This window comes from Leptosomus discolor, chromosome 2, assembly GCF_034619465.1.
Source record: "Leptosomus discolor isolate bLepDis1 chromosome 2, bLepDis1.hap2, whole genome shotgun sequence".
Classification (NCBI taxonomy): Eukaryota; Metazoa; Chordata; class Aves; order Leptosomiformes; family Leptosomidae; genus Leptosomus; species Leptosomus discolor.
In genome coordinates, this window is record NC_141392.1 from 55,371,172 (window position 1) to 55,397,610 (window position 26,439).

General features: G+C 43.1%; 1 protein-coding gene across 1 annotated transcript; it reads left to right on the forward strand.

The window, feature by feature from the left end:
• Positions 1 to 3,209: 3,209 nt before the first annotated feature.
• On the forward strand, positions 3,210 to 24,290 carry GINM1 (glycosylated integral membrane protein 1). The gene is made up of 8 exons (XM_086460413.1): positions 3,210 to 3,308; positions 13,551 to 13,610; positions 13,785 to 13,881; positions 16,740 to 16,891; positions 18,870 to 19,026; positions 19,779 to 19,909; positions 21,366 to 21,529; positions 23,383 to 24,290. Exons 1-8 carry the CDS (start codon positions 3,210 to 3,212, stop codon positions 23,489 to 23,491), a joined length of 969 nt encoding a protein of 322 aa, XP_086316539.1. The 3' UTR covers positions 23,492 to 24,290.
• The last annotated feature ends 2,149 nt before the right edge of the window (positions 24,291 to 26,439 follow it).

A 26,439-nucleotide genomic window follows, 5' to 3' on the forward strand; every position in this document is an offset into this window, starting at 1 on the left:
AGGCAGCTTTCCAGCCACTCATGGAACACACAGCTGGGAGTACAGAGGTGCATGTAGGTTGGTAAAAGCAGGATCTCCTCTTTAAGTAGCAATAAAAGTAATGTCAGATCACCACATTATATAACAGCACCTTTATAAATAGCCAAGCAGAGAATTTACCCACTTTTCATCGCTGTCCTGCTGTGTCATGGTCCTGGAGACACAGTGGGCTGGTTCTGGGACCAAGGTCTGCACTGCAGGGAGCTGCGTTCTGCCCCCCGTAGTGTGCTAGTTCCCAAAGCTCCTCGTGCTATCATCAAGTGGTTTGCAGTGTTGTGTTGTTTTTGTGAGCTTATTCCCAGTCTGTACATCAACCCTGAATGGAGTCAAGGCTGGTTTGAAGCCATCCTGTATGGCAGTAATCGATAGAAGAAAGCACTGTAGCACACATTACATTTATTACTCTGAAACTAAGAGGGATGTAAAGAGTACATCCGTTTTATGCAAGCCTGTGCTGACTGAAGTTTAACTATTTGCTTGCTACTTTAAGGACTCTTACTTTGCACTTCAGTAAGAAAGCATACTACTACCTTAAGCCAGGCTTTTATCACCCTTTTTAGCCATAAAAGAAATTAAATTATAACTTCTTTATTCTTTCTGCTGGCTTTTGCCTTCTAATATCCCATGCCTATAATGAAGGTTCAAAGAAAAAATGGCTTTTCATGATCACTTTAAAAAGGCAGAAACACCCCTTCCAGCTTAAAACCCTGAAATACAGCACTTCTGGCACACTTAGCAGCTCAAGCAGTAGTCAGTCTCAGTACAAAATACTTAAAAACGTTATGTATTTTAATAGTGACAAATGTCAGGACACACTCCCCAGTAGCCTAGAGGAGCCTAAGAGCGTGCGGCTGAGCCCAAAGGGAAAGCCCTCCTATGCTCCCAGTCCGTCCCAGCACCGAGTAGTTACTGAACCACCCAAGGGCAGATCACTTGTGAAACTGAGCACAACTTACTTAGTTACGGCGAGGAATTTTACCATTTACATTAAACAAAATTGTTGTGACTCTTTTGTGCTGTGAGAGTCATGAAAGCTTTGAAATTTGGGGCAAACAGAAGTATGCTGAAAGTGTTTTTAGTGCATAATTTTTGCAGTTTTAATTAAGTTCCAGGAGAATAACAAGAAAGGAAGGAAGAGGGTTGAAGAAAAGGGGGTGCAAAAGATGGGGAGAAAAAAGAATGATGGAAACAAGAACGGAAGGAAAGCATGAGTTGAGAGGCGGTTTACATGGAAACTTGCAAAAGGAGACTGTAGAGAAAAGGAACAGGCATTCACCTCCTACTCCATTTCAGTGAGACCAAATTCCTCGAGGTCAGCTGGGAACCCAGCCTGAACTTTGCTGAACCTATAAACTCTGCAGGTCAGCGGTCCTTGCTGCCCTGTATTTTTATATACTCTGATACCATTAATTATTGCACCTCTAACCATGAATCTAATGCACAAAGCACGGTAGTGCTGCAGCTTGCTTTTGCTCACCTAGGAGTCACCAGCCCTGTTGGGAGGTAACCCCCGCTCTAATTTACACACAGCGTGCAACTCACAGTTAGGAATTTAGGTAATTTAAACTTCCTCCCACCAGCACATGCAAATGACTGCAAGTGCCAACAAGAGCTGCATTCTTGTAGCTGCCACCCTAGCCCCGAAGACTCTTACACAGCCCGTATGAGATTCAGTAAAACGTCTTGTTGGGGAGCTGACATACCACGTAGCTGTCTGCCTGATGAGACTGCACGGCGAACAGACCCTTCACCTATTTCTTTCACTTTACCAAACACAATGGAGTAAACAAATCTTAATGACAGGTCTAAGAGAAATGAGGTAAACTAGGTGATGGTAAAGAGAGGTGGTGGAAAATAAGATGTCAGAGTTTTTATCCTTTCCTCCGTTACTGACTTGTGTGATTGCAGAGAAGGCAGTTAATCAGCTTTATTTTTTCTAATCTCTAAAATAGAACTAACTACTGATAATAAATGTGCTTAGGGATGAAATAGTTGAGGTTTTCACGTACTGTGTATGAAATAGACTTCACAATATATGACTCTCTTAGGCTTCATTTTCCAATGCCTTGTACCTTGTACCAGATGTTTATACCAGTGTTTCACGAATGCAAACTAAATACTAAGTTTCTGTGGGTTTTATGATTTACGTTCACTATCAACCAAGTGGGAGTCACAGAGCAATATAAAATCAGGCCATGGATTGTCTCAACAGGACTTACTGCCCTGCCCTGGCTACATTAAAACCTCCCTAGACAAGTCGCTGTTTGCCACCCTCACCGTCAGAAAGGTTTTTGCGAACAGATAACCACATTTTTTTTCTATTGCAAATAAAGCACTTTTTATCACCATACCCATCGAGGACATGGAGCTCCAGGTTGCTTTTCCCTTTGCCTGAGCCTTCCGAGGTTTTGACCGCCGCTGTTAAGTTTCCCTCCCTTTTCCCTTCTCCAGGCTGCGGACCTCTGGCCTTTTAAAACTTTTCTCCTGCGCTTTCTTCTTTTCTGGTGACTCTTTCTGCTCTCTCCCGGCCTACCCCGCCTGCTTCGCTCGCCCTCCCGGCCATGTGGCGCCCAGCGTTCAGCCCCGCACGGCTCCGGCCGGGCAACCCTCGCCTCTGCACGCAGGGCAGGTGGGCGATCGCGGGTGCCCGGCGGGCGCGGGGGAAGCCGGCGGGCGAACCTCGGCCGTTTCCTAAACAGCAGCAATTAGGAGCGTTGGGGCGAGGTGGGCAATGCCCCTGCCGTGCCTCATGCGGGCTCTTCCGCCGGGGCCGGGCCAGCCCCGCCGCCCCCCACCCCCCTCCGCCCCGAGGGGGCAAGACTTCAGCTGTTGTTCTCGATAAACTTTTGCCCCTCTTCCAAAAAAAAAAAAAAAAAGGTCATTCCCGAGGGGACACCCGCCCCCAGCGGGGAGCTGGCAGGGCGGCGTGGCTCAGAGGAAAAAGCTGGTGCCGCGGCCTGGGGGCTGCGCCCCGCCCGCCGGCGGGGAGGGACGAAGAGAGGCGGCGACTTGGCGCAGGGCGCCGGGGCTCCCGGGCTCCCCGGCCCGGCCCGGCCCGGTCCCCTCCCGCCGCCTCCCTCGCTTCCTCCCGGCCCGGCCCGGCCCCGCCTCCACCCTGCCGCTGCCGCCGCTTGTTGATGTTTCACTTTGTTTAATTCCCGGGTCGCAAGATGGAGGCGGCGCTGGGAGGGCGAGAGCTGCTGCTGCTGCTGCTGCTGCCGCTGGCCGCCGCGCTGCTGGGCCCGGCCGCGCCGCTGCAGCTGGGCCAGGTACCGACGGGGCCGGGGCGGCCGGGGCGTGGGGGGTGGGTGGGCGGGCAGCCCCTGTCCTTGTCCCTCCGAGGGGTAAGCCGGACCCTGCCGGGGCGCTGGGCGGCGGCGGGGCGGCCGCGATCGGCTCGGCCGCGGGCTGGCACGGCCGGGCGGCACCGCCGGCGGGGACAGCTGTTGCGGCTGCAGGGAGCGGGCGAAGCCGGTGGCACCGGAGGGCGGGAATGTGCCGGGGATGAGTTTTTTTTTCCGGCTGTAGTGCTGGGCAGCCTAAGGTGCATTACCCCTGCTTGACCTGCTGCTCGAGTGCATTTCGGTCTACAGTGCACAAAAACGGCACGGAAGGACAAAATTACGCATCTGCCACAAACTTGGTTACCGTGCGCGTCGTGTTTCCCCCCGCCCTTTAATGATTCGTTTATATAGGGTGTGACACGCTGAAATAAGGATCTGACAGGTTGAGGGGGAGACGGTTCCTTCTGTGCCGTCTAGATGTGTTTGTATAGTGTTTTTATGCTTGTCTGCCCACATCTTGGTGGTTCAGGGCTACAGAAGTACGCAGTGCGTTAGGTCTGCACTTGCTCCTAGTGGTTTATGTACTCTTGAAATGAACCGAGAAAAGGGTTTTGATGTGTCGGTATATTATGGGGCATTGTGCTATCTGGTTTTCCGCTCTACTCCCTATGCTGTATCTTGGTAAGAGTAGTTTAAAATTAAATTTGGTGGCTTTTTAAAGAGTGGAAGGAATTTCTTGGGTACTACTTTGGAGATCTGTGTGGGAATAAAAAGGTGTGCCGTGGCACCGGTGAGCTTTGACCTCTAGAATTACAGAAGAGAGCTGGGTACTTCTGCCTGCACTTGAATCATGACTAAATACATCCTCTAATTGTTTTAATTGTGAACTCCAAAGTGTGAGATCGCAGAGGAGAGCTGCATTGGGTTTGTAGTCTCTTGTCTAGCCAATGTGAAGTTTCTGTCATGTCAGTAAATTTATTATGTCTTTTTTTCCTTCAAAGTTTATTGTTCTGTTTTTTTTTTTTTTTTTCTTCAATTTAAGTAAAACATTTCCAAGAAAGCTTGACAGAGGCCCTGCACTGGCACATCCTGCATTGCAAAGCAGGATTCCTGGGCTTACTTCCTGGTTTCTGCTTCTCTTTATGAACATTTTAAGAGAGAAGTGCTTAGCTCTGATTTCAAAATGGGGACCTAGATCTTCAGATACCTGTAAAAGTTTATGAGTGCTTGAAGTCAGGTGCACTGAAGAGAGCAGAGAGAGCTCAGTCCTCGGGTACTTTGCTTATCCCTCTGAGAAAAGGAGTGCTAGCTTGAATTTGCCAAAAGACACGTGAGGTGACAATAGACCTGTGCCCTTGCTTACCTTCTACCCAGAAACTGTTACACTTTCACACCAAAACTCCAACTTAATAGCAGTAAAGTTGTGTGTCGCAGCTGGCAGTTACACAAGGTGTGGAGTCACATCTGCGCATGCTGTGTTTGGATTTGGAAGCGTGAGTGAGCACGGCACAGGGGTGCCAGGGAGCAGCCCCGTGGAAGCCAGCTTGGGGTCAGAAATAGAATAGGTATGTTTTAGAGTGCTAATAAGGGCTTGACTAATTAACAGGGCTGTAATGCCTTATGGGCATAACTGTGCTGTTTGTGGGGCTGAGTTTGTCCTTTTGTGCCGTACTGCTTAGGTGGTCTGTCAGCTCAGAAGTTTTGCTGGTTGGAAGCGTCTGCGCTTGGTACTGGTGTGGTGGCATAAGTATATGCAGAAAAGCTCTTTTAACAGTCAGAAAGGGAAGGTACACATTTTTACTTTAGTGTTTTTTATTTTTAAATCTCAAACTTAAAAAAGTAAGAACTTGTGTTTCCTCCTGCGCTATTCCTTGTTGTACATACAGGGTCATTTTTGGTGTAGAAGACACAGTGCAACTTGAGAAAGTTTTGAGTAGAAGAATTGCTGGGTTTTGAGCGTGAGCTGGTTTATGGTGTCCTGGTAGGAACGCAAGTGCCTGGGCAGCGGGAATAGGTAGAGCGGGAATGCGATGCTGTCAGGTTGCCTTCAGAAGTCGCGAGCTTAATGACAACAGTGGGCGATGGGGTAAGAATAATGATGGTCTGTCTTCAGAATGGCTTGGGACTGCAGACTGATTGGGAGCAGGCAGCATCAACGTGTTCAGCTTTTCTTTGACTGATACCGCAACTGTGCCTTCTACAATCCTGTGAGCCCACTGGCAGCACACTGCTGATAGCTTCACATTTTGTAATTCTTGTACATGGTGTTAAAGTTTACCTCCAAGTTGGTGGCCATGATGTTACATAGTGGAAGGACTGAGGAAAAAACCTTGAAACGTTTAAATAATGTTTTGTAAGGCTGAAACGCTTTTGTTCAGCTCCGGAATGTGAATGCCTCCGTTGTTGTGCAATACTTGTCATTTCTTAAATACGCTGTTTTGAAATCTGGACTATTTTTTTTTAAAACATTAGCATATGCTTTGTGATTTTTCTTTCTCCTCCTGAAATTTGGATAAGCAAAACTGCATTATAGATTGATTGATGTTAGACGAGGGTTTTTTTAAAATAAAAAAGGCAGGGAGTGATACAATAAGGCAACTGACCTTCACGTTAAAGTAACGTGTTTTTCTGGTGCAAGGTCAGGAATTAGGTTTTGTGTTTTAGAGTATTTTTTTAATATGCTGATAGGAACTGGCTAAAAGCACAGTGGGCTGAATGCTAATGCTGTGTTGTTTGCTTACTCTGTTTGCCTCTCGGTAATTTAGGTTTAGCAGTGTTCTTCCCAAATGCCGTATTTGCCTACCAGACTTTTTTTTTTTTTTTTTTAGTTTAGTTGCCTGAAAATCATTGTTTTTGGATTATTTGTTGGCTGCAAGAAACCTCTGTGTGGGTGGATTATTTCACAACAGACCAAAGTAATCTTTTACTACATCAACCATTTGAGTACTTATGCAGTGAGTGTAATGTATTTTAATCGAAGAAGAAACTTGTCAATAGTGACATGCTGAAATGTTTCTTTCATGGCTTTGTGCCAGTTTCTCTGTTAACAGCCTGGCACGTTCTGAACTTTATGCCTAAAAGATCTGACATCGTATGTCCATGTATATTTAATTAAATTAAAGCAGTATGATGCAACCATGTCCCAGTGATGTGAGACCAAGTATTCACCTTTAACAATTCTGGTAAAATATCCATAGTATGAGTTGATTTAATAGGGAGAAAGCAAAGGTGGTTAATTCTAGCAACATATGGAGGGCAAAGAAGAGGATAAGCAATATTATCCAAGAATCATCTTAAAGCAAGGAAGGAATATGTGTGCTTGTTCAGAAAAGGAAAGTTAGGTGAAAGCATCATGTTAGATTTTTATATTAACAAAGATAGTTCAGCTTTAGCTGTTTAAACAAATACTGGATTTCGTCATCTTACCCTAAATATTGTCATTCAGTTTAATAATGCCAAACCTTATTGGAGAAGATTTTGTACTAAAACTGTGTATAAATGTGAGGGACTCATTATCATCCTGCAGACTTGTCAAGACAAACTTCTCGTGTCAGACTTGTGCCGTGATAATTTCTTGACTCAGTTGTGCCTGACTGCAGTTACGACTCATCCTACAACATGGTTCTGTTTTGAGTCTGATGAAAGAATTATGAGAAGCATAGATCACAGAGCCCTGGATTGCAAATACACAGTTACACCAGTTGGCACCAGTTGTCCATGTGAGTGCCAGGACTCCAATGGTGTGAGTTCGGGTGGTCGTTTTGTTTGTCTGTTTGAACACTTTCTTTTCCCTATAATCTCTTTTCAAATTTAGAAACAAGTTACTTGTTTTGTCTGTTTCTTATCTGTTTGGCAGCCTTCATTGGACTTTCTATTTTCCTGTATCGCGAACAGGATATTCCAATAGTGCCTGCATAATCGCCGCGAGGGGATTGTCTGTCTTTCAAGTCCCTGTACAGCTGGCCGTCTTGCGAGGCACTATGCCATCTGTTCCTAGTGCTGCCCGCTCCGCTTCCCACAGGCCTTCTGGTGCAGAAAGAGCCTTGTTCGGAGAACAGAGAACAGCTGTGCTTTAAGTGGGCTGGCTGCTAGCGGCTGAATCGAGATGGGGATTATGTGACTAATGCAGTTGTGTAGGACTTGACAGTTACCCTGTACTGGGAGAAACTGTACGGTGCACCCTGTCTCAGGTACCCGCTGCCCGCGGAAGAAGTTTTTCTGTGATTCTGTAATCAGATCTGTCTGAAGTTCCTGCGTGATTAGACCCAACAGCTTTGTCTTGTGCAGCGTTTTTCATAAAAGGCTAAGATTAGGTGAAATGTTCTCGGTAGATTTGTGTGACGTTGCTATGGGGAGTCTTTAAGTATTAATGAGTATTCCCTTTTAACTTATGCCAGATGCTTTATATTCTTTGCTGCCATCTTTTCCCCATCTTGCTCTCCTGCTACTACTGCGATTATGCTGCCCTAGTTAACACTCCTGGGTTCTGTGGCAGCACTTGGTGAAAGAGAAAGGATTAGAAAACGATCACTACCTGCTTTTCTCTGTTGATCCAAGTTCACAAAAATTCACTAGTTCACTGTAATGTATGCTGCCACACTGTACTGCTGTTGCCTCGCTGTCCTAGAACAGAATGACATATGTTTGTGGTAGAAGTGCTGTCCTCTTTACAGGTACTGTGGCCGTTGCCACAGTAAATATCACTGCTGGAGTGGGTGGTTAACCCTGGCTGGATGCCAGGTGCCCACCAAAGCCGCTCTATCGCTCCCCTTCCTTAGCTGGACAGGGGAGAGAAAAAATGTAACAAAAAGCTCATGGGTTGCGATAAGGACAGGGAGAGATCACTCACCCGTTGCTGTCACCGGCAAAACAGACTCAACTTGGGGAAAAAATAAATTTAATTTATTACCAATCAAACTGGAGTAGGATAATGAGAAGTAAACCCAGATCTTAAAAACACCTTCCCCCCACCCTTTCCTTCTTCTTGGGCTTAACTTTACTCCTGATTATCTCTACCTCCTCCCTACCAGCAGCGCAGGGGGACAGGGAATGGGTGTTGTGATCAGTTCATCACACGTTGTCTCTGCTGCTCCTTCCTCCTCAGGGGGAGGACTCCTTACACCCTTCCCCTGCTCCAGTGTGGCATCCCTCCCACAGCCCTCTACAACTTCTCCAATGTGAGTCCTTCCCACAGGCTACAGTTCTTCAAGAACTGCTCCAGCGTGGGTCTCCTTCATGGGGTGCAGTCCTTCAGGAAACGACTGGTCCAGTGTGGGCTCCTCTCTCCGCGAGTCCACAGGTCCTGTCAGGAGCCTGCTCCAGCACAGGCTTCCCATGGGGTCACAGCCTCCTTTGGGTGCATCCATGTGCTCCGACATGGGGTTCTCCATGGGGTGTAGGCAGAAATCTGCTCCACCGTGGACCTCCATGGGCTGCAGGGGGACAGCCTGCCTCACCATGGTCTTCACCCCAGGCCGCAGGGGAATCTCTGCTCTGGTGCCTGGAGCATCTCCTCCCCTTCCTTCTTCACTGACCTTGGTGTCTGCAGAGCTGTTTCCCTCACGTATTCTCACTCCTCTCTCTGGCTGCAATTCCTTTTTATCCTGCAGTAACTTTTTTCTCTTTCTTAGATACTTTGTCCCAGAGGTGCTACCACCATTGTTGGTGGGCTCGGCCATGGCCAGCAGTGGGTCTGTCTTGGAGCTGGCTGGTTGGCTCTATCGGACATGGGGGAAGCTTCTAGCAGCTTCTTACAGAAGCTACCTCTATAGTCCCCCTGCTACCAAAAATCTTGCCAGTCAAACCCAATGCAAAGCACTAAAACAGTGATGAGAAATCATAGGAAAACTGAGGAGAGACATCTACATCCTGTAACAGCATTAAGAATGGTAGGGCCATTTTTAGTGTAAATTGGAGACTTTTGTGTGAAGGCGTTCATCAGCACAGGCAAAGATAAGGTGCTGTGAATGATGTAATGGGTGTCAATGGTAAGCTGAAAACACAACCTGATTCCTCAGGACCTGAATTGCTTCTTGGGGCTGTCTTTTGATTCTGACTCTGTCGAAAGTGCAGCTTTCTCAGATATTCCAATGAATTCATGACCTTTTAAATTACAGGACTGTCTGAAATTTACGTGAACTTTCATGATATTGTTAATACTGGAAAGTGTATTATAAAGTTTTACACTCATAGTAAAAACTATGGAGTTCTGGAGAAACCTGAAAGGGTTCTCCAGAACTTGACAGTGCAATTTTATGGGTTACTGCAGAGGGCGCGTGTCCTGCTGTCAGTGACTTTGTTACTACAGCATTGGCTTACTAGGCTTTTGATACACAAAATAAGTGATGCAGAGTTATTTACTTTTCTTAGTACTGAAGTACATAGCTACAAGACACATCTATAAAACACTTTTTTTTCCTAAGCAGTGTTTTATTATAGTAACATAAAAAAGTATTTTATATGTTGAAATTAAAGGATGTTTCATAAGTCTGTGAGTCTTCAGCCCTAGGATTTGAGTTATCACCGGAGCGCTTTCTAGCCAGTATGGCTTGTCAGGCCAGGCATTTCATCATGAAAGCATGGTACAAGAGCTACTGGCCTGCCAAGTTTAGCAAGCATAAAGAAAGTCTGGCTCTTGAGCACTTATTCACAAGCAGATATCAAGGGGATACCCACCAGGTTAACAGTGGGAATGCTGTGCATCACCCATTCCCTGCTGTGGGCGACAGTGGGTCAGCTGGGATGGCACTCTGCTCTCCTGTGAGCTGCTTGCAACAGTCCCTTCCTCTTCCCCCCAGCCCTCCTGCCCAGCTTTTCACGGTGCTTGGCATGCATCTTGTGGTTCTTGTCCTCATGTAGATTTTGGTATGGGGTGTGTAGGGTCAGGAGGATTTGCCACAGCAGGACCCGTTGATTTTTGGGTGCAGCACTGCAGGAAAGACCAGTGGGAAGCCACGGGAAGATTGCAGTGAGGGACTCGCCTCCAAGGAAGGGTGAAGTGAGCTGAGAGCATTAGCATAGAATCAGGAAGACTGGGTTGGAGGACTGTTATTTTCCATGGGAAGATATTATGAAGAGTAATGAACTACCTGTTCATAAATTGCAGCAAGGGAGCTTCAGGTTAGACATTATGAAAACTTTTATTATTAAAGGTAGCTGAGTACTAAATAGTTGAGGAGAGTGTGAAATTTTTGGACGTCACTGGAGAGCTTTAAGAGTAAGTCTGTCAGGAATTACATCAATATAGTTGATTCTGCCTCTGGAGAAGCCGGTCTTCTTCTGGTCCTTGAGATGCTTCTGTATCAGTTCAGGAACATTTGGAGCAAGAACAATTGAAAACTGATTATTTTTTAGCACCAAAACTTTTGTGATCTATTTGAAATGTTTTTTAGCAAGACTGGCATCAAGTCTTGTGCGTCTGCTTAGTGAAGAGGCAAAACAAGAACTATGACAACTCAGGAGAATGGATGTACAGAATTTGGGAAGTTACCAGTAGCATTTGTTGGATCTGGATGTGAACAAATTGGTCACAGGAATGGCAACATTGCTTGTGAACACAAAATTGCAAGGGTCATGGTGTAGCCGCTGTAGTGGAGTATTAATCGTTGCTTTAAGTTATTGAGTAGCTTTATGAACCTGTGCTGTTCAGGAGATGCCGCACCATCTCCCGAGATGATGGTGCATCTCTCCTAAGGAGATGCTGCAAGGGCAGGCAGACCATGCAGCAGAGCCAATGCAACAGCCTGTGGCCATCAGAACAGTAGCCCAGCTCCCTCCTCCCAGCTGCGTTCTTGCGTCTTCTGTGCTTGTCTGGTTCTTCCCTGCTTGTTCAACTGGCAGAAAAATAGCCTGGCAAAAAGAGGGGAAGTTTTCTTGCCAATGTAATGCGCTAAATTGGCTCACTGACGGGGCATAAAGGAGAGGGAAGGATGATGTGCAGAGAGATCTACAGTCTCACTTTTAGTGGCAGGGGCAGCAAGCAGTTAACCTGTTTTATTTGTCTGCCCGCTATGATCTATTTTTTGTAACTTTGACAGCATGGAAGTGATCCACTGAACTATTTTCATTTCTTAAACATGCAATGTGCTCTCCGAGAGCAAGTTTTAAGTATGTTCCAGAATTCATGACGGTGCTTGCGGATACTACGTCAACGGAATTGACAGCCCTTTTGAGGAAAAATAATCGTTGTGTATATAGCTCACTTTATACATTTAATGCTCAACTATTGAGTATATTTATCTTGCCCCATGCCCTTCATTTTCAAGTAAAGTATTTGATTAAAACCAAACCAAACCAAAACCAAAAGAGTAGGGGGGATTTTCCTCTTTTTTCAGCAGTTACAGGCTATCAGTCATTTCCTCTTTCTTGTAATCTCAGTGAGTCACTTTGTAGATGTTGAAAAAAGGTGTTGCAAAATACTTTCTGTGTAAAAGAACACAAATTTCCTTTGAGGCTTGAAAACTGAAGGACTATTAAGACTGCCTGGAAAATCCATCCTTTGTGCCCTTTGAATTCCCAGAAAACAGAAAAACCTAGGAAGTAATTACACAAGGTTTTGGTAATCTGTTAAACATCTTGAGGGTGTAAAAGATGTACAGCTCTGGATGCTAGAGCTGGAAGAGCTAAAAGTTCGGTGGATTTTTTTTTATTTTTGATACACAGAATTCTTAAAACACGAGAAGAAAATAAGTGGTTCGAGGAAATTACAGGATGACAGGCTGGATTACATCCTATGATTATATTGTTAATCTGCTTTATATTTTCAGTTCTAGACTTCCAGTTTTCTAAGTAAATCAGTAATTTTAATTTACTTTGAATAGCTAGGATTTAAGTTTTGAAGAAAAGTCAGTAGAAACACCTGTTTCCTAGAAGGGGCACTGAGAAAGAGATTTCTCTTTGGTCTCAGTGGCCAGAGAGTTTTCCTACTGATTTGACAAATGCATCTGAAGCATCAATGACAAGTGATTTCCCACTGAAAGGTTATCTGTGTTAGATTTTGAATCATGATTCTCATGATGCGAGATTTCTGCTGAAATCAGATTTAGATGTTGTTTTTCAGTTTTTGGCAGCTGTGTATGTCGATTAACACCTGTTGTTTTAAGGATTTTTTTACATCATAGTCGCACTTCTCTGTTCATGAATTGGGACTGTATTATGCTAGGTACTGTATATTTCAAGCATTTCCTGGCTGAAAACTTAGTGTTTTATAAAATTCCCAAATGAAAATCCTTTTAATGTATTCAAATTTTCTAATTTTTTTTTTTTTTTTAAATTCTGAGCAAGTTAAACTTTTTATTGAGATATGACTTACTTTTTAGCTGTTAATTGTGAAACCATGCCTCAAACACAGAGCTAAAGGAGATGCTGAAGGCGTGGAAAAGTTTACCAGAGAAAAATGAAACGTAATCAGATTAAGGCTCCCAAAAGGCTAACAGGGAGTTTAACATTATTTTTGAAGAGGTGGCTCAGGAAAGCAGGGTGGCAATCATTACTTTTGGCTGTGTCCATGAGAGATACAGCTTTTGTGTGTAGGTTTTGTCAGGGGCAGGCCTGGGAGATTTAGGGCCCCATCTGCAAAACAGCCCCTAAAATTACAAGGGGGAAATGTGAGGACAGAATGAGTGAGTTGATAAATTACAGCAATTAGGGTTTGAAAGAAAGAAGCAAATCCTCATTAGCTGTGAGTTTGGAGGTGTCTCGTGTGGCCTAATTTGGGAATCATAACCAAAGAAACAGGATTACTGCTGGCACTGACAAGACTGCGTGTTCTTTAGTATAGACTAACATGTATTAAATTACACTTCACCCTGAAGACTGAGTGCTTAAAAAACTTTCACAGAGAATCTGATTTTTACCTTTTATTGCCTGTTATTTTTCAGCTAGTATGACTTCTTTTCCATTATATCCATGTGAAACAAGTTCTGCTGAGAATTTAGCTTGACTATTATTATCTTTTATTTAAAAAAACCCCTATACATAAGGGGATGCAGCTGTCATTCTTTCTCATCAATCTTCTTTATTCAAAAGAGGGGAAAAACCCCAAACCAACACTTACATGAAACAAGTAAGCATATTCCTCTTCTCTTTGCTGGATAGAAATCCTGGGAATATGCTCTGGTCATTGTACATTGTCATTCTGCCAGGGCAGTGCGTGAAAGTTGCCTGTGGCCTGCAGTGGCTTATGTGTTTCCTCAGAAACTTACATCTCTTCTCACTGTTATTTTCCAGGAAACAATCCGAGTCAATGTTATGATGTTGAAAACCAATGGAGAATTTGAGAAAGGACAGGTTTGTGCAGTTTTTCTGTTTATTCGTGGAATTAATATGCAGTTAAATAAAGTTTGCGTGTGGATGTAACATATTGTCGTGTCTGACATGAGTCAGTAGGAAGCGTGTTCCTCAGAACAGATGAGTAGCATAGTGCCAGGAGCCATCCACTCATTCTGTCTGTCTTTCTTTCAGGTTGTTTTTAATATCACCTATGTTAATGGACAGGTATATCTAAATGATTTTCCTATGAAAAGCGGGGTTGCCCACATAACATGTCAAACAGTAATATGTGAGTATTCGCTCTTTTTTTTTTTTTTTTTTCCTTCCCCCTGGGGGTATTTGGCTTCCCTGTTATCTAGTAACCAAAGCTTACAATGACTACATGTTCTCCTACTTGGCACACTTGAGCATTGTAGAAGCAAATAATTTCCCAAGGCAGGATAATTTTGCTACTAAAAGGGGTAGAAAAAGATCTTACTGTCTTGTTCTCAAGTCTCATTCACATGCTTGTATGTACATGGTCTAATCTGAAATCCAGACTCTGCCTGTCTTTTCAAAAGAATGTTTTGCACTACAAGCTAGACAATGTAAACAGAAGGATGCAACTCCACCCTGCTAATGGCTGTGTCCCTGGGTTGGCTGGCATATATCCAAAAGGAGATTCAATAACAGAAGTATGAATTATTGTTAGGAAGATCTTTTAATTATCTCATTTCTGTGTCTACTGGACAAACAAGTTTTTGCTGGATAGGATATTGTAGGACAAATACTGCAGTTTTGCTAGTGTCCTGCAGTGATCAATGAATTCAAATTATCTTGAAACTGCTATTTTTTTCCACTCATTCAATGCTACACCTTTTGTGAAAGACCAGAAAGTGCTGTGTTTTGGTTTCTTTTTCTGAGATATACAGAGCATACTGTATAATTAATGAAACAAGGACCATTATGTTCATTTCATTTAAGCTTCTGTTGTATTCAGAATGATCTCTTGATGGATCAGGTGCAGTTAGTCTCTTGTTTGGTTTCTGAAGTCATCCTCTCCTTACAATCAGACATTTACTTAGAGACTACTAATGCTTTTTCTAAATTGCTTCTCTAGCAATGACCTTGTTTCTTGAACCCTTCCTTCCCAAGCATGATCAATTATTAATTTGACATTATTTCTTTTCTGGAGAGGGAGAGCAGCAATTAATTTATCTTTTTTTCTGGGATAGTTATGTTCCTATTGCTTCTATTTTTTTCTATCCTAGGGTAGAAAAACATGGCAAAATGTCACTTACCTGCAAGATAACTGACACCAGAAAAATAGATACAATTTTATTTACTAATTCTGAGAGATACCGAGCACTCCACTGTAGTTCCTATTAATTTCCCAAATCATAGTTTTATAGCTTGTAGTGACTACAATCATGTACGTGAATCTGAAACAGTAAGAAAAATCCTGATTTGACCTGGGAGCTAGGAACCTGAGGGAGGATAGAGAGGCCTCTCTATCTCTGTGTTTGGGTTTGAGTCCTCAGCACAGTACCTCTCTCTGTTCTCTGTGAAGTAATGTTTATACCATTTACTTACTAAATCCTCGACCATAGGTTCAGATAATGTTTGTAAAATGCTAAAGGAATATTGAGCTACTTGTTACCTGTTAACAGAGGGGAAAAATACTCCCGAATGTATATAAAAACCAAACTTGAGCCAAATATTCATGCTTTTGAGTATTAGAGTAGAGGCCAAGTCTCCTCAATGGCATGGTCCTGACACTTGTTAGATTGTGCCTGGCACCTATATCCCCACTTGAAGTTCCCAAAACTGTCAGTTTTGGAAGCGTGGCTTTTACTCCTGTTCAATGTAGTGGAGATGGAGCAGCCCGAGACATGAAAGGTTGGGACCACAGGGAGCTTCAGCTACTTGGCGTCTTAGAGGCTTTGGTCCTTCAATGTATGCTTGCTGCTGTAAGTCAGAAAACATTCAGCAACCAGGTCAGTGCTCTGGCTCACACCTAGAGGGAACCTTTCTCTTTCTCTTTAACCTCTTCCTCTCCTTCTGCATCTTATTTTTGCAATGGAAAAATACCCAAAAGTATTTTTCTATATTTAAAATAAGCAAAATAGCTTTATGAGGAAAGGGATCATAGCATAAAAGTAATGAACACACCGAGTTGTCACTGTGTAACTGAGAGATGCTAGTCCAGCTTTCCCCCACGTTGCCTCTTGGGTTCAGCACTGCAAGTGACACACAGCACTTTGAAACAGGGGCCAGTTCGGTCTCAGTTCACGTACCTTGCCGTCTGCATGCTGGAGAGATCAGTCACCTCCACTCTTCTGCAGCACTTCAGTTCTAGCGCGCCCTCATCTGTAGCAGAGGCACGGTAGCTGGGAGAAGGATACCAAGTCTACGCAGAAACAGCGAGGGCAGAAAGGCAGTTCTCTGAGTGCTTGTGGAATATTACATTGTTGAAATAGCTGAAAGCTTTTGGGTAGGGAGTTTGAAGTGTCACCAGTCACATATGAAAACGGGGTGGGGGGACAGAAAAAATAATGTATGGGGGAACTGACGCTCATCTTGAGCGTGCGTGGAAAAGAGCGTGTTTGGTTTTGTATTGAGAGGAAGGGGAATGTTGTGCGAATCAAGATGTTTACACAGTTGGCTGGCTGGGCTGTGGCATTACTCTTACAAACTCCTTTGGACAACTATAATAAGAATGCTGCACTAACGAAGCCAAAGAGTGCTGCTCGGAGTGCTTCAACGCAAACCTCAGAGGCAGGGCTGTGACATTGTTTGCAAGCTCCATCAATCTGGGGATTGTGCAGCGCTGCTATTGTCTGCTGTGTTGTATCATGACACCTGCTCCGAGTTTGATTTAGTGATATACCATGGTACCTGTTCTACCTGTTGCCCAGATTACTACCGCTTATAACAGCGGTTACTGGAAGCGTTAAGGACGTCAGCGTAGCACAGACTGCTGTACAACTGTTCAGGCATCTCTGGTTTGTTGCTGGTGGTCCTCTGTAGCTGTAATGACTTTTCCATTCAGCTGCTACGTGTGCAAAGGCTTCTGTGTCAGAGTCGAAGCTGTCTGCCCCATGGTTGTATACTGCTTTCTGGTTGGGGTGGCTTCTCTTTGAGCACTGTGACGTTGTGTGTTGACAGTGGAGAACGGAAACTTGGATAACTTACCAGACCAGCAGCACCTGGGAACTGTCAGTGTTCGCATCATGGTTCATGAGTGGCCTTTGGCATCCAGTTCTGATTTGCAGCTGATTGTTATTCAGGAAGAAGTGACAGAAATTGATGGAAAACAGGTAAAAAACCCAAACAACCACTCTGCTTGTTTTTAATTTAGGGGAGGCAAGTAGTTACCAAGGATTAAAAGGTTTACATGTGTCTGGCTGGTGGTTAGAGCATAAAGTATATAATCTAATGTTAGCTGGCACAGTACTGAGGGAGATAATACCAACCTAAATTGCCTGTATAGGGTGTGGGTGTAGTTGAGTGTAGTAGTGGGTGTGTTTCATGAGGAGACTTGAAGTTTTAATGCTTCTATTCTTATTTTAATGACGAAGTGTTGGATGACTTTCCCTTAAGCTTGTTAGAATATCATTAACTCTGTCACATGCTCTTTCAACACATGCATTTATGCAAACAAAAGTCAGACTCAGAAGCAATACTTCATTTACAAAATAATGTACAAAATAAATAAAAGAGGCATGGGCTTGTTCCTAGTCCTGAGGTTTTCCTCATTGTTTATTCCAAGCTAACAAAACGTTTCAAGTGTGGGGAACAGCTTGCAGCAGCAAACTCTTACAGCAGGTGGGCTTGTTGTGAAAGCCCACAACACCTAAGAACTTAGCCTTAGAATATTTTGCATGTAAGATAATTAATTCATTTGAATAAAAATCGTGATAATGAACATGGATTTTGAGATGAACAGAAAAAAAAAATTCTAACTGTATTTGCACAAATACCAGTGAATGTGAGGGGTTACGATTCTAGTGGAGACTGAAATGTGCAGAACTGAGTTCTCAAAATTACCTATCAGGTAGAGTTATTTTTCCAGTCAGAGGTTCTGGAGAGATGATACAGCTGCTGAAGCCAGCAAAAGTGTCAAATTTTTCTTTCTGTACATGTCTGCATCTTATATGTGGCCAGGCTCTTTTGAAGCTGGCTTATGTTCTGCTACTTCTTTTTTTAAAGGAGAATGACTATAATGCCATTGATCCTTAATTAATTGCATACTCAGCGTGTAGTATTTTTTTACAGGGATCTGCATCATGTCAAAATTTTACTCTGTTAATGAAAATTCCCACTGAGAGGTCTGAAGCTTTTCTAATGAGGTGTTTATCCCACTGTTAGGAGGCTAATATATCTTGGTTTGATTCAGTTGTTATACAGTACTGTTGTATTTCAGATTTCAAACTAGACATTAAAACGCATTTCAGATTTTTACAGGGACCTGGTAAGAACAACCAGAAAGCTAATGCTGTTTCCTTAATTGCCCCTTTAAGTCAAAAGCTTTAAATCTTTCTCATTAGTTATCAGCTGACAGTAACTATCATCTGTTTCATTGCTTTGTTCTACGCATGTTCAAAGCAAAAGGAGGCAGTTGGGTGGCCTGTGGCTCTGAAAGCACAAGTGAAACTGTCCCACATGCTGCATTCCTCTTTTGTTAGTTATATTTCTATGTAGCAGTTATAATTATGGTCACAAACGCTCTGGATTTCTGTCAGTCCTTGGCCTCACAATGCAGTTATTGATGTTAGTAGGAGTTACGGTGAATGTGTTCTATATAAGCGATGCTCACAGAGATTATTAAGTGAAATGGGTCCAGTGCATCACTGGAAAAGAGGAGGAAGAAAACTATTCTTTCAGTTGTTGGCAAAAAGCAACATTACTGCAAAAGCAGAAGTGCCAGTCTTGCCTCAGCGACACTTTCAATGTTTGCAAGTGCTCTTTCACTACATACTTGATTTTTCCATGCCCTAAAACGGCTCCCTGAGAGAGGATCGTAATGAGCTATGGGAGACGTGGTTAAAAGCCCATGGAGTGACTACCATGTGCTTTTGCAGGGAGAGAGAGAGACACCCAGCCCGTTCAGCGTGTTTTCTAACGTGGTATGGTCTATAGAATCGTGGTAGGTAAAAACAAAGAGTACTGATTCATGTTGTAACATCCCTATGTCTAAATCTTAATGGCTTGGAGTTTTCTGTGGTGTATTGGTTTTCTCTGCCAGCCTACTTCACTCTAAACTCAGTAATATCAACATGTTTGCATCTCTTGTAGGTTCGGCAGGAAGAAGTAACAGAAATAGATATTTTAGTAAAGGACTTCAGAGTACTTAGACATTCAAACTACACTGTCCCTTTGAAAGAGAGCATGCTGTATTCCATCCCAAGGGACAACGACATGTTATTTACACTTCCCAGCCTCTCAGGAAAAGGTATCTCTCTTAGCTGTTACAAAATACTTTTATCCACAGTTGATGTATTGCTTTACAAGGGTGAAAGAACATAATTATTCCCATGTTTTACATAGTGAAACAGTTTCTTCATTAACAGGGAAGTGTTTTGTTTATGTGGTTTGTGTTTTGGTTTTTTTTTAAACACATAAATTCAACTCTTCTACATTCTAGGTATTTTGTTTGTTTGTTTTCAAATCTGTTCTCCTTTGAAGCACTTGGTACTTGTTAATCTGAGATCCAGACATCTCCCAGGAATACATTTCTCTCTATGTTGGAAGTTTCTGTAAAACCCCCTTTTTGCTGAGAATGAAAGAGAAAACTGTGGAGAGGAAATACCTGTCTGGGTCACTTCCAAACCAGAGAATACTTTTATGTCATTAAACTTGCATAACTTAAAAGCAAGATAAGTTATTTGATGCCTTAATCTTATTTCAGTTTTGTTTAATTAAAAACTCTCAAGGATTTAATAGGAGATTAATATTTTGATGTAGTTCATCACCTTTTATCTGGCAACAGCTGAAACTCACAGCTAAAGGCTGCACTGTAACACTGCTTCTGCTTCTTATCAAGTTCACTACTCAAGTCAAAAAAAAAAAAAAGTCAGCCCTCTGTGTTCTCGCTGTGTGTGAGAACTGTACCATAAGTATAGAGATGCAGTATGTCTTTGTTTTCCTGAATAGTGAGTCAAATAAAAAGCTAGTCCCCCCCTAAATCTAGCTTTTCTTCTTCAGATATTCAAGATCCACTGCAAACTACCAGTCAGTACCTCATCCAGCAAGCAGAAACTACAGTAGATGAAGAGACGTTACCTGGCAAGTTACCAGAGACCCCTCTTAGGATAGAGCCTCCATCTTCTTACAAGGTAATTTTGTTGTTTGTTTTAATTATTAGTATGTACATCTTTAAAGACTGGTCTAAAAAGGAGGAGGAAGTTTTTTTCCCCCCATTTGTTTTTTTTCCCCAGAGATGAAATGCATACAGCTTGGTGACATTTCTAGGAGGAAAAGTTGTAGTAACGTGCCGCAGGTAGAGCTGAATGTTGTTCAGTATTACAGTTTGTGGGAATAAACTTCCTTCCCCATTTTTAGTGTTGTCTACAGAAACACATACAACTATTATGTTTTTCTCCTTTGTGGATGTTTACAGAACAAAACAAACAAAGCCAGCATTGTTAGGATTCAGATAGTGGGTTTTCCTCACGTAAAGACCAAACACAACATCCATTTAAAGATGGAAAAGGTATATAACATTCCTAGGCCTTTGTCTTTGGTCCTTTATTTTTAATTTGAAAAAAAGTAACATGGTATGTAATAACTCATATCTGGAAGAGAGAATTGCCATTCCTACTTAACCTATTATTGGCTTCTCAGAGTACTGTCTCGCTGTTTTATATTTGTTGTTAAAGACCAGGATTTTCTATTGTGTGAGGTATCTGACAGTAACTGACTTCCACATAAGTCTGAGAAATCTCCATAGCCAACCGCTAAGCAGAACGGACTTTTACAGACATACTCTCGTAAATGTAAAAAAACCTTCCTAAATTACCCCTTAGCAGTGAGAAATCGTTGTTGTTTTTTTTTTTAACTCCAGTAGGAATCAAATGGGTTTCTAAATCCTGCAATGTTCTGACCTCACAGATACTTCATGACAGTGAGTTGTGATATTTACATTATACCAAGCTAAGCATTTACAACAATTTCAAATACCATTTAGCCTTAAATTACACCAGTTTTTTTCTGACTCTGCTTGAGTGCTTACCCCTCTGGGAGATGGGCCTTTGGTCTCACCCGCTGTAAGAAAGACAGCAATAGCTTGAGAAGTTTCAGTTCCAGATTAGGTCAGTGTGGACTTGATGGCCCCTCTGTGGCTGAAAGAAACCCTTTATAATCTGCTGCTGAGACAGGAGAGCTGAAATAGTAGGCTGAAAGTTATGGGTAGGCTAGAGAAGGTGCTGCCTGGCTCCTGGGCTGTCAGTAACCCTTTTCCTGCTGTACACTGCCGTGGTCTCATAATTTCTCTACGCCTAGGCCAAATAGCTCACCCTTCACCTGCTCTGTTCAAGTGTCCTTTATTTTTTAAAGTGGCCTTTCCTTTCAGGGAACTCTGCTAGGATGAGCAGAGAATTAAACCTTCACCTGTTCCAAACTTTGTAGAAGAGAAGAGGTCTGAGTCACCAGTCAATTCCATCCTGCTTTTATGTATGTTTAAGCGTTCATAAGTCTTATTTAAACTATCAGCAGGTAACGCGATTCACCAATAGCTACAAAAACTGCACTTGCTATGTTTTGCAACCTATCTTTTTACCTGTTTGGTTGTAGGTGATGTGCCAGTGGGTGGAAGACTTGAGAAAAAGGTTGTGCAGATTCTGGTTTCGATCTTTACCTATCTTCTTTAGTTTGATGGAAGTCATTGTAGTTGGAGTTGTTGGAGCAGCTCTTATTCTCAAAGTCTTAAAGGTGATTTTCCCTTCCTGTGAAAACAAGTAAGTATTTTTTGCTATTTTGTTTCTCTGATGAAGGCACAACATTAACTAAAAAAATAAAACGTTTCAAGGAGCAGTCCCATTCTGTAGGAAGATGGTGGCAATAATTCAGTGAAAAGGCTGCCAGTAACTTTCCATTCCAAGTGACCTTTTGACACATAGCCATTTCAGAGGAACATGGGAAAAATCTTTCATTGGAAATGTCTTTAGCTTAGCTGTCATACTGCTGCATTTTTATCAAGTCTTCTAAGGAACACATTGTGAGACACCATTAGCGTAGCTCCAAGAGCGGAGGGTAGAAGCTGGAGCTAAATAATTCCAACGACTCTAAATCTTTTCATACCCCTACTGTGTTGGAGTTATTGTAGTCGTTATGAAAGGCCTCAAATTCAGCTTTGCAAATTTGTATCAGACTTCTCCAAGGAGGCGCTATCTATGTAGGCAGCTTACAAGCCATAGCGATTGGTGCTACCATTGGTGGCAAAAGGTCATAAATAAAGCTGACGGATTGACAACAGATGGCTTTATTCACTCGGTGTGTTACCAGCAACACTAATATTTTTCAGAGAAGCAAGCTCTCAAAACAAGGGGTGGAAAGATGAATTAGTAACTGCAGCTAAGAAATCAGTATAGATTTAGTGCTGGAATGGGCAAACGTGTACATTTTAAAGCAACCCAAATCAGTTTTGGAAGACCTCACCCTTGGAACCATACGTCGCTTCAGGAGAAGTAACTGGCAGTGTAGCACACTGCATCACCCACAAGCACAGCTGGTCTTCAAATGCAACTGACCAGCTATGCTTCTGAATGGCCCTGAGTGCAGTTAATTTACGGGTCCACCCAGGGATACGAGTGGTCTTAGTCTGTCTGACAGAGCTGGGAAAATGGAGGGTTGGAAAATCAGGAAGGTTGGAAGCTGCAGTGACAAGAGAGACCATGCTTCCCGCTGACATTTCACAAAGCACACTGTCCGATGGGACCACTTCTTGTAACCAACTTGTTAGAGCAGAAAAAGCAAAGACACACTTTGTACACACACCCCCGCCAGCAGTAAGTAGCTTAATGCTGCCTCATGTGAAACCTTGAGCTGAGAAGAATTAGGAAGAAAATTCTAATCCCCATAAACTGTTCAGCGAAGCGTCTGATGGCCTGTCCATGGCAGAGGTCAGTACAGAGCAGAGGAACCAGCCTGCAGTAAGTGCTCTTCCAAGTGGAGAACATGGGTTTGTGCATGGCTTGTCCGAGCATTTCAAGAAATGGCAACACCGTAAGGATGGTCCTCCCCCACTTTTTAAAAACAAAAAACAGAAAAAGAAACCAAAACCACACAGTCATTTTCTTGCTACCTGTATAAAGCGGTGCTGTAAAAAATGGTAAAGGTTTAATCTGTGATTGTAAACCAGTAAGAATGAGTAGAAGGGTCTCACTTGGTGAACGACCCCGTTGCAGATGTGAGTCAGGACCTCGAACCAAGTCTTTCAATGCCATTCTACAGTACACTGATAAAACTACAGGCTTTAGCCAGTCTCAGAGAACTAGGTGCAAGAGCTTGACAAAGTAGCTCCTGACAGCACAGTTTTAGGCTACTATGACATGGAGCACGTGAGAGCCTACACTGCTGGTATGTCAGATGTAGAAACTGGGTGAAGGGAGCCCTCCGAAACCACAGCTGGTACATTTTGGAAACGGTTTTCCATCAAGTTTTCATTCTAGCTTCATAAAAGAGGTATTATGAGGGTAATACTTGATGCATTGATTTAAACTGTTTGGGGAGGCTAAGAATAAATCTAATTTTTAGAACACGGAATTGTTTTGTGCATTGTTTTCTAATGCCAGGTAATCTTACCTTTCAGAGGCATCCTTCTCCTGGATCAAGTCAGCTTTGTACCTGTGATTACCATCAGCTTGCCTTCAGATCTTCCAGACAGGAAAAATAATTTAGATGAGAAAGCATGCACTTAATACTGTGTTTACTTTGGGGTTACTGTTTTTTTAAAACCAAATTTTTAGTTGACGTGAAATTTGGCACTTGATCTTAATACCTTGTTTGTTTCCTACTAAGAAAACTAAGTCAGTTGATTAATTGGTAAAGGGACACTCAGGCTGAGGCCCAAAGCTGACTTCCCTGTGCCTCTCCGTAAACATGCAGCCTTTTCAGAAGCTTCAGAGTAAAACAGCTTTCCACCCTGAGGGCTACCATTGGTTTTAACTTCTGTGAAGTCACTTTTCCACACCTTGGACAGGATGCTGGCTGCCTTCGTGCCCATAGATAAACAAGGTCAGCTGTCCTGAAGAGCGAGATGGTGAAATTCAGCGTGCCCTGAAGTCTCCAGATAGCATTCTTCAGAAAAGGACGAAAGAGTATCGCAAACATCAGCTGTGCCTGCAAGCCTAAATGAAGCTGCCCAACCTGGTTTCAGGTCTCTTAGGGTTGTGTGTGCCTTGCAAGGAAAATACTACTACCAAACATTTGCGTTACTCAAGTAATTTGACATTCTATATATGCAAAACAAAAATTAAAAAGGCAGATTTATAGTTCAAGCACTTTACACTTTTATGGCCCCTTCCACTCATAAAAATTGTTAGCACTTGTAAACAATGTGTTACTTGTATCTGTGACAGCAGTACTATGTGAAATCTCAAAAGAAAAAAGTCTACAAAAATCCCACGAAAGTACTGGCTTGCTATGGTGAGTGGGCTCAGTCTGCCCGTGCCGATTTGTACTGTTAACGTTTTTCAAATAAACATTTAAATTGTTTTATTAGGCTGTGTTCGTGTGTGCATCTATATTTAGTTACATAAAACAGCCGTTTGCCAAATGCATTAGATGCAGGGTACCATTTGGTTTTTAGCTTTTCATTGTTCTTATTTACAAAAATTGTTTGTCAGAAGAATGACTAGGGAGTAGACCAAGTACAGTTATCATTTGGGTGATCAGAATTATCCATGTCCATCTTAAGTTGTTATAGTGAGGGCAAAAAGCTAGGATTCCCTGCCTCCCCCTCCCTCCAAGGAAAGATTGTATCATAAGTTAATGAGATCTCTGAGGTATTCAGGCACTTGTCCTTACAGCTGGTCCGTGACAGGAACAACTCAAGTTGTCTCACTAAACTGACAGCACTGCAGTGGTACCGGAAACATTTCTAACACGGGCTTGCCTTGCAAAACCACCAAAACAAACCCCACCCCCCAGCAGCACAGTGTGGTGTATGTACATCAGCCTGAGATAACAGGGACACTGCTCAAACGTCCCTTTTTTATTTTAATTTTATTTTTTGTTCTAGTACCTTGTGGGTTTGTACTTTGCATTTACTTCCTCAGGCTCAGTGTCATTGGAGCGTAGGATCCCAAACATTTGCCAGCTATCCAGCTGAGTAAGGATGATAAAGCGGGGGATGGCACAGCTGGCTGGGTGCTTCGGGCAGGCACGGAGCCACGAAACGCTCGAGCAGGGCACGAGCAGCAGTGACTGAGACCCCTGGAGCCCCAAGCAGTGCTCTCCAGGACCGTACCACGAGACAGCTACCAGAATGACAACATAACTGTGTAAGAGGTGACGCTAGAGCTACGGAGGCACCTGAATTGAGAATGCAATTTAGCGGAAGGAAACACACGACAGAGGGGTCGTCGTCATCTGTGGCTGAACGGGGAACTGTGAAAATTAAGGTTCTTGCCACTTTACGGACATAGCCCTGGCCTCTTCATTAACGTGGTTCAAATAGAAGTGATGTATAAGGCTGAAGTTTAGCTGCTTTGGAGAGGGGAAAAAAAAAAGAAAGAGTAGGATGGACACGGAACACAACCGTTCATCCTTACTGTACAAGTGCAGCATGAACTGCACTGCAGATGGAAATCCAGCAGCTGTTAGCATGTGCTGTTCGCATCCCTACTTATGAAACTCTAAACCAAGCACCTGCACAGCGACAAGGAGATTTAAGTCTATTCTAAACAGCTGCAACACTGACAAGTGGTTAAGCCTGAAAAAGCGTTGGTACTGCTTCACAATTTGACCGATTACCATGAGCTAAGTAATCCTCTTCTGTATTGTGTTCCACAGAGCTACAAAGCACAAGGGAAGTAATACTACCATCAGGTTAACGAAATTATATTTAAAAAATAGTGCAAATCTTGAACACAGTAATTGCCAGACAACATTGCTGTGCTATGGAGCTGGAGCTATCAAGTCTTAAAAAAAGTTGAAGCACTAGTGTTCTGCTTTAGCAGGCACATGGTTTTCCTGAGTCATAAAATTCTCATGCCTTTCAGAGGAGTGCTGCTTCAGGCTGGGACCACTCTGAACCATTTCGTAAACCGGTTTAAAACCTCCTTACCACAACTAACACAGTTAGGATAGGGCAAGCATGCCAGTCGTGGTAGGTCTTTTTCCCAAGACAGGAGCTGACAAGGATAGGTGTGCCAGCTGGGGGGAAAGAAATGGGGGTGGAGAACACTAAAAAGGATAATTCTAAAAATCCAACTACCCAAAACCACCCACTCTGTAGGATGGCGGTAGGTTTTTAGGGAAGGCAACATCTCGTACCTCCTCACGAGCTGTGGCTCTCGCTGCAGCCCTTCTGGTTCTGTCTCACCCTCGGAGTGTCCCTCTGCCTTCTACACACAGGTAACTAAGCAGAGCTGGCCCTTCCCTCCATGCAGGAGCTCCACCAGAGGGGTTGGCATCGTCCTGTTCTGTGTTCCAAAACAAAATGAACCTCTGAGATATGAATTCAGCATCTAGCACTTTTTTTCCCCCTCTACCATGTATTTATTACACAGGTGTTAATTTAGAGCAAACAGGGCTGGTTGAGCTGTAGAACTGAACTACTGCTTTTAAAACGAGGTTTACTTTAGAAGCTCTCAAAATACATCATTCTTTCAGTCTAAGTGGCCCCTTACTGGACTCCTTCCAA

Coding starts and splice junctions, on each gene's coding strand:
- GINM1 (XM_086460413.1), top strand. CDS start 3,210: ATGGAGGCGGCGCTGGGAGGGCGAGAGCTGCTGCTGCTGCTGCTGCTG. Junction 13,882..16,739: donor AACATGTCAAACAGTAATAT/GTGAGTATTCGC, acceptor GTGTGTTGACAG/TGGAGAACGGAAACTTGGAT. Junction 21,530..23,382: donor TTCCCTTCCTGTGAAAACAA/GTAAGTATTTTT, acceptor CTTACCTTTCAG/AGGCATCCTTCTCCTGGATC.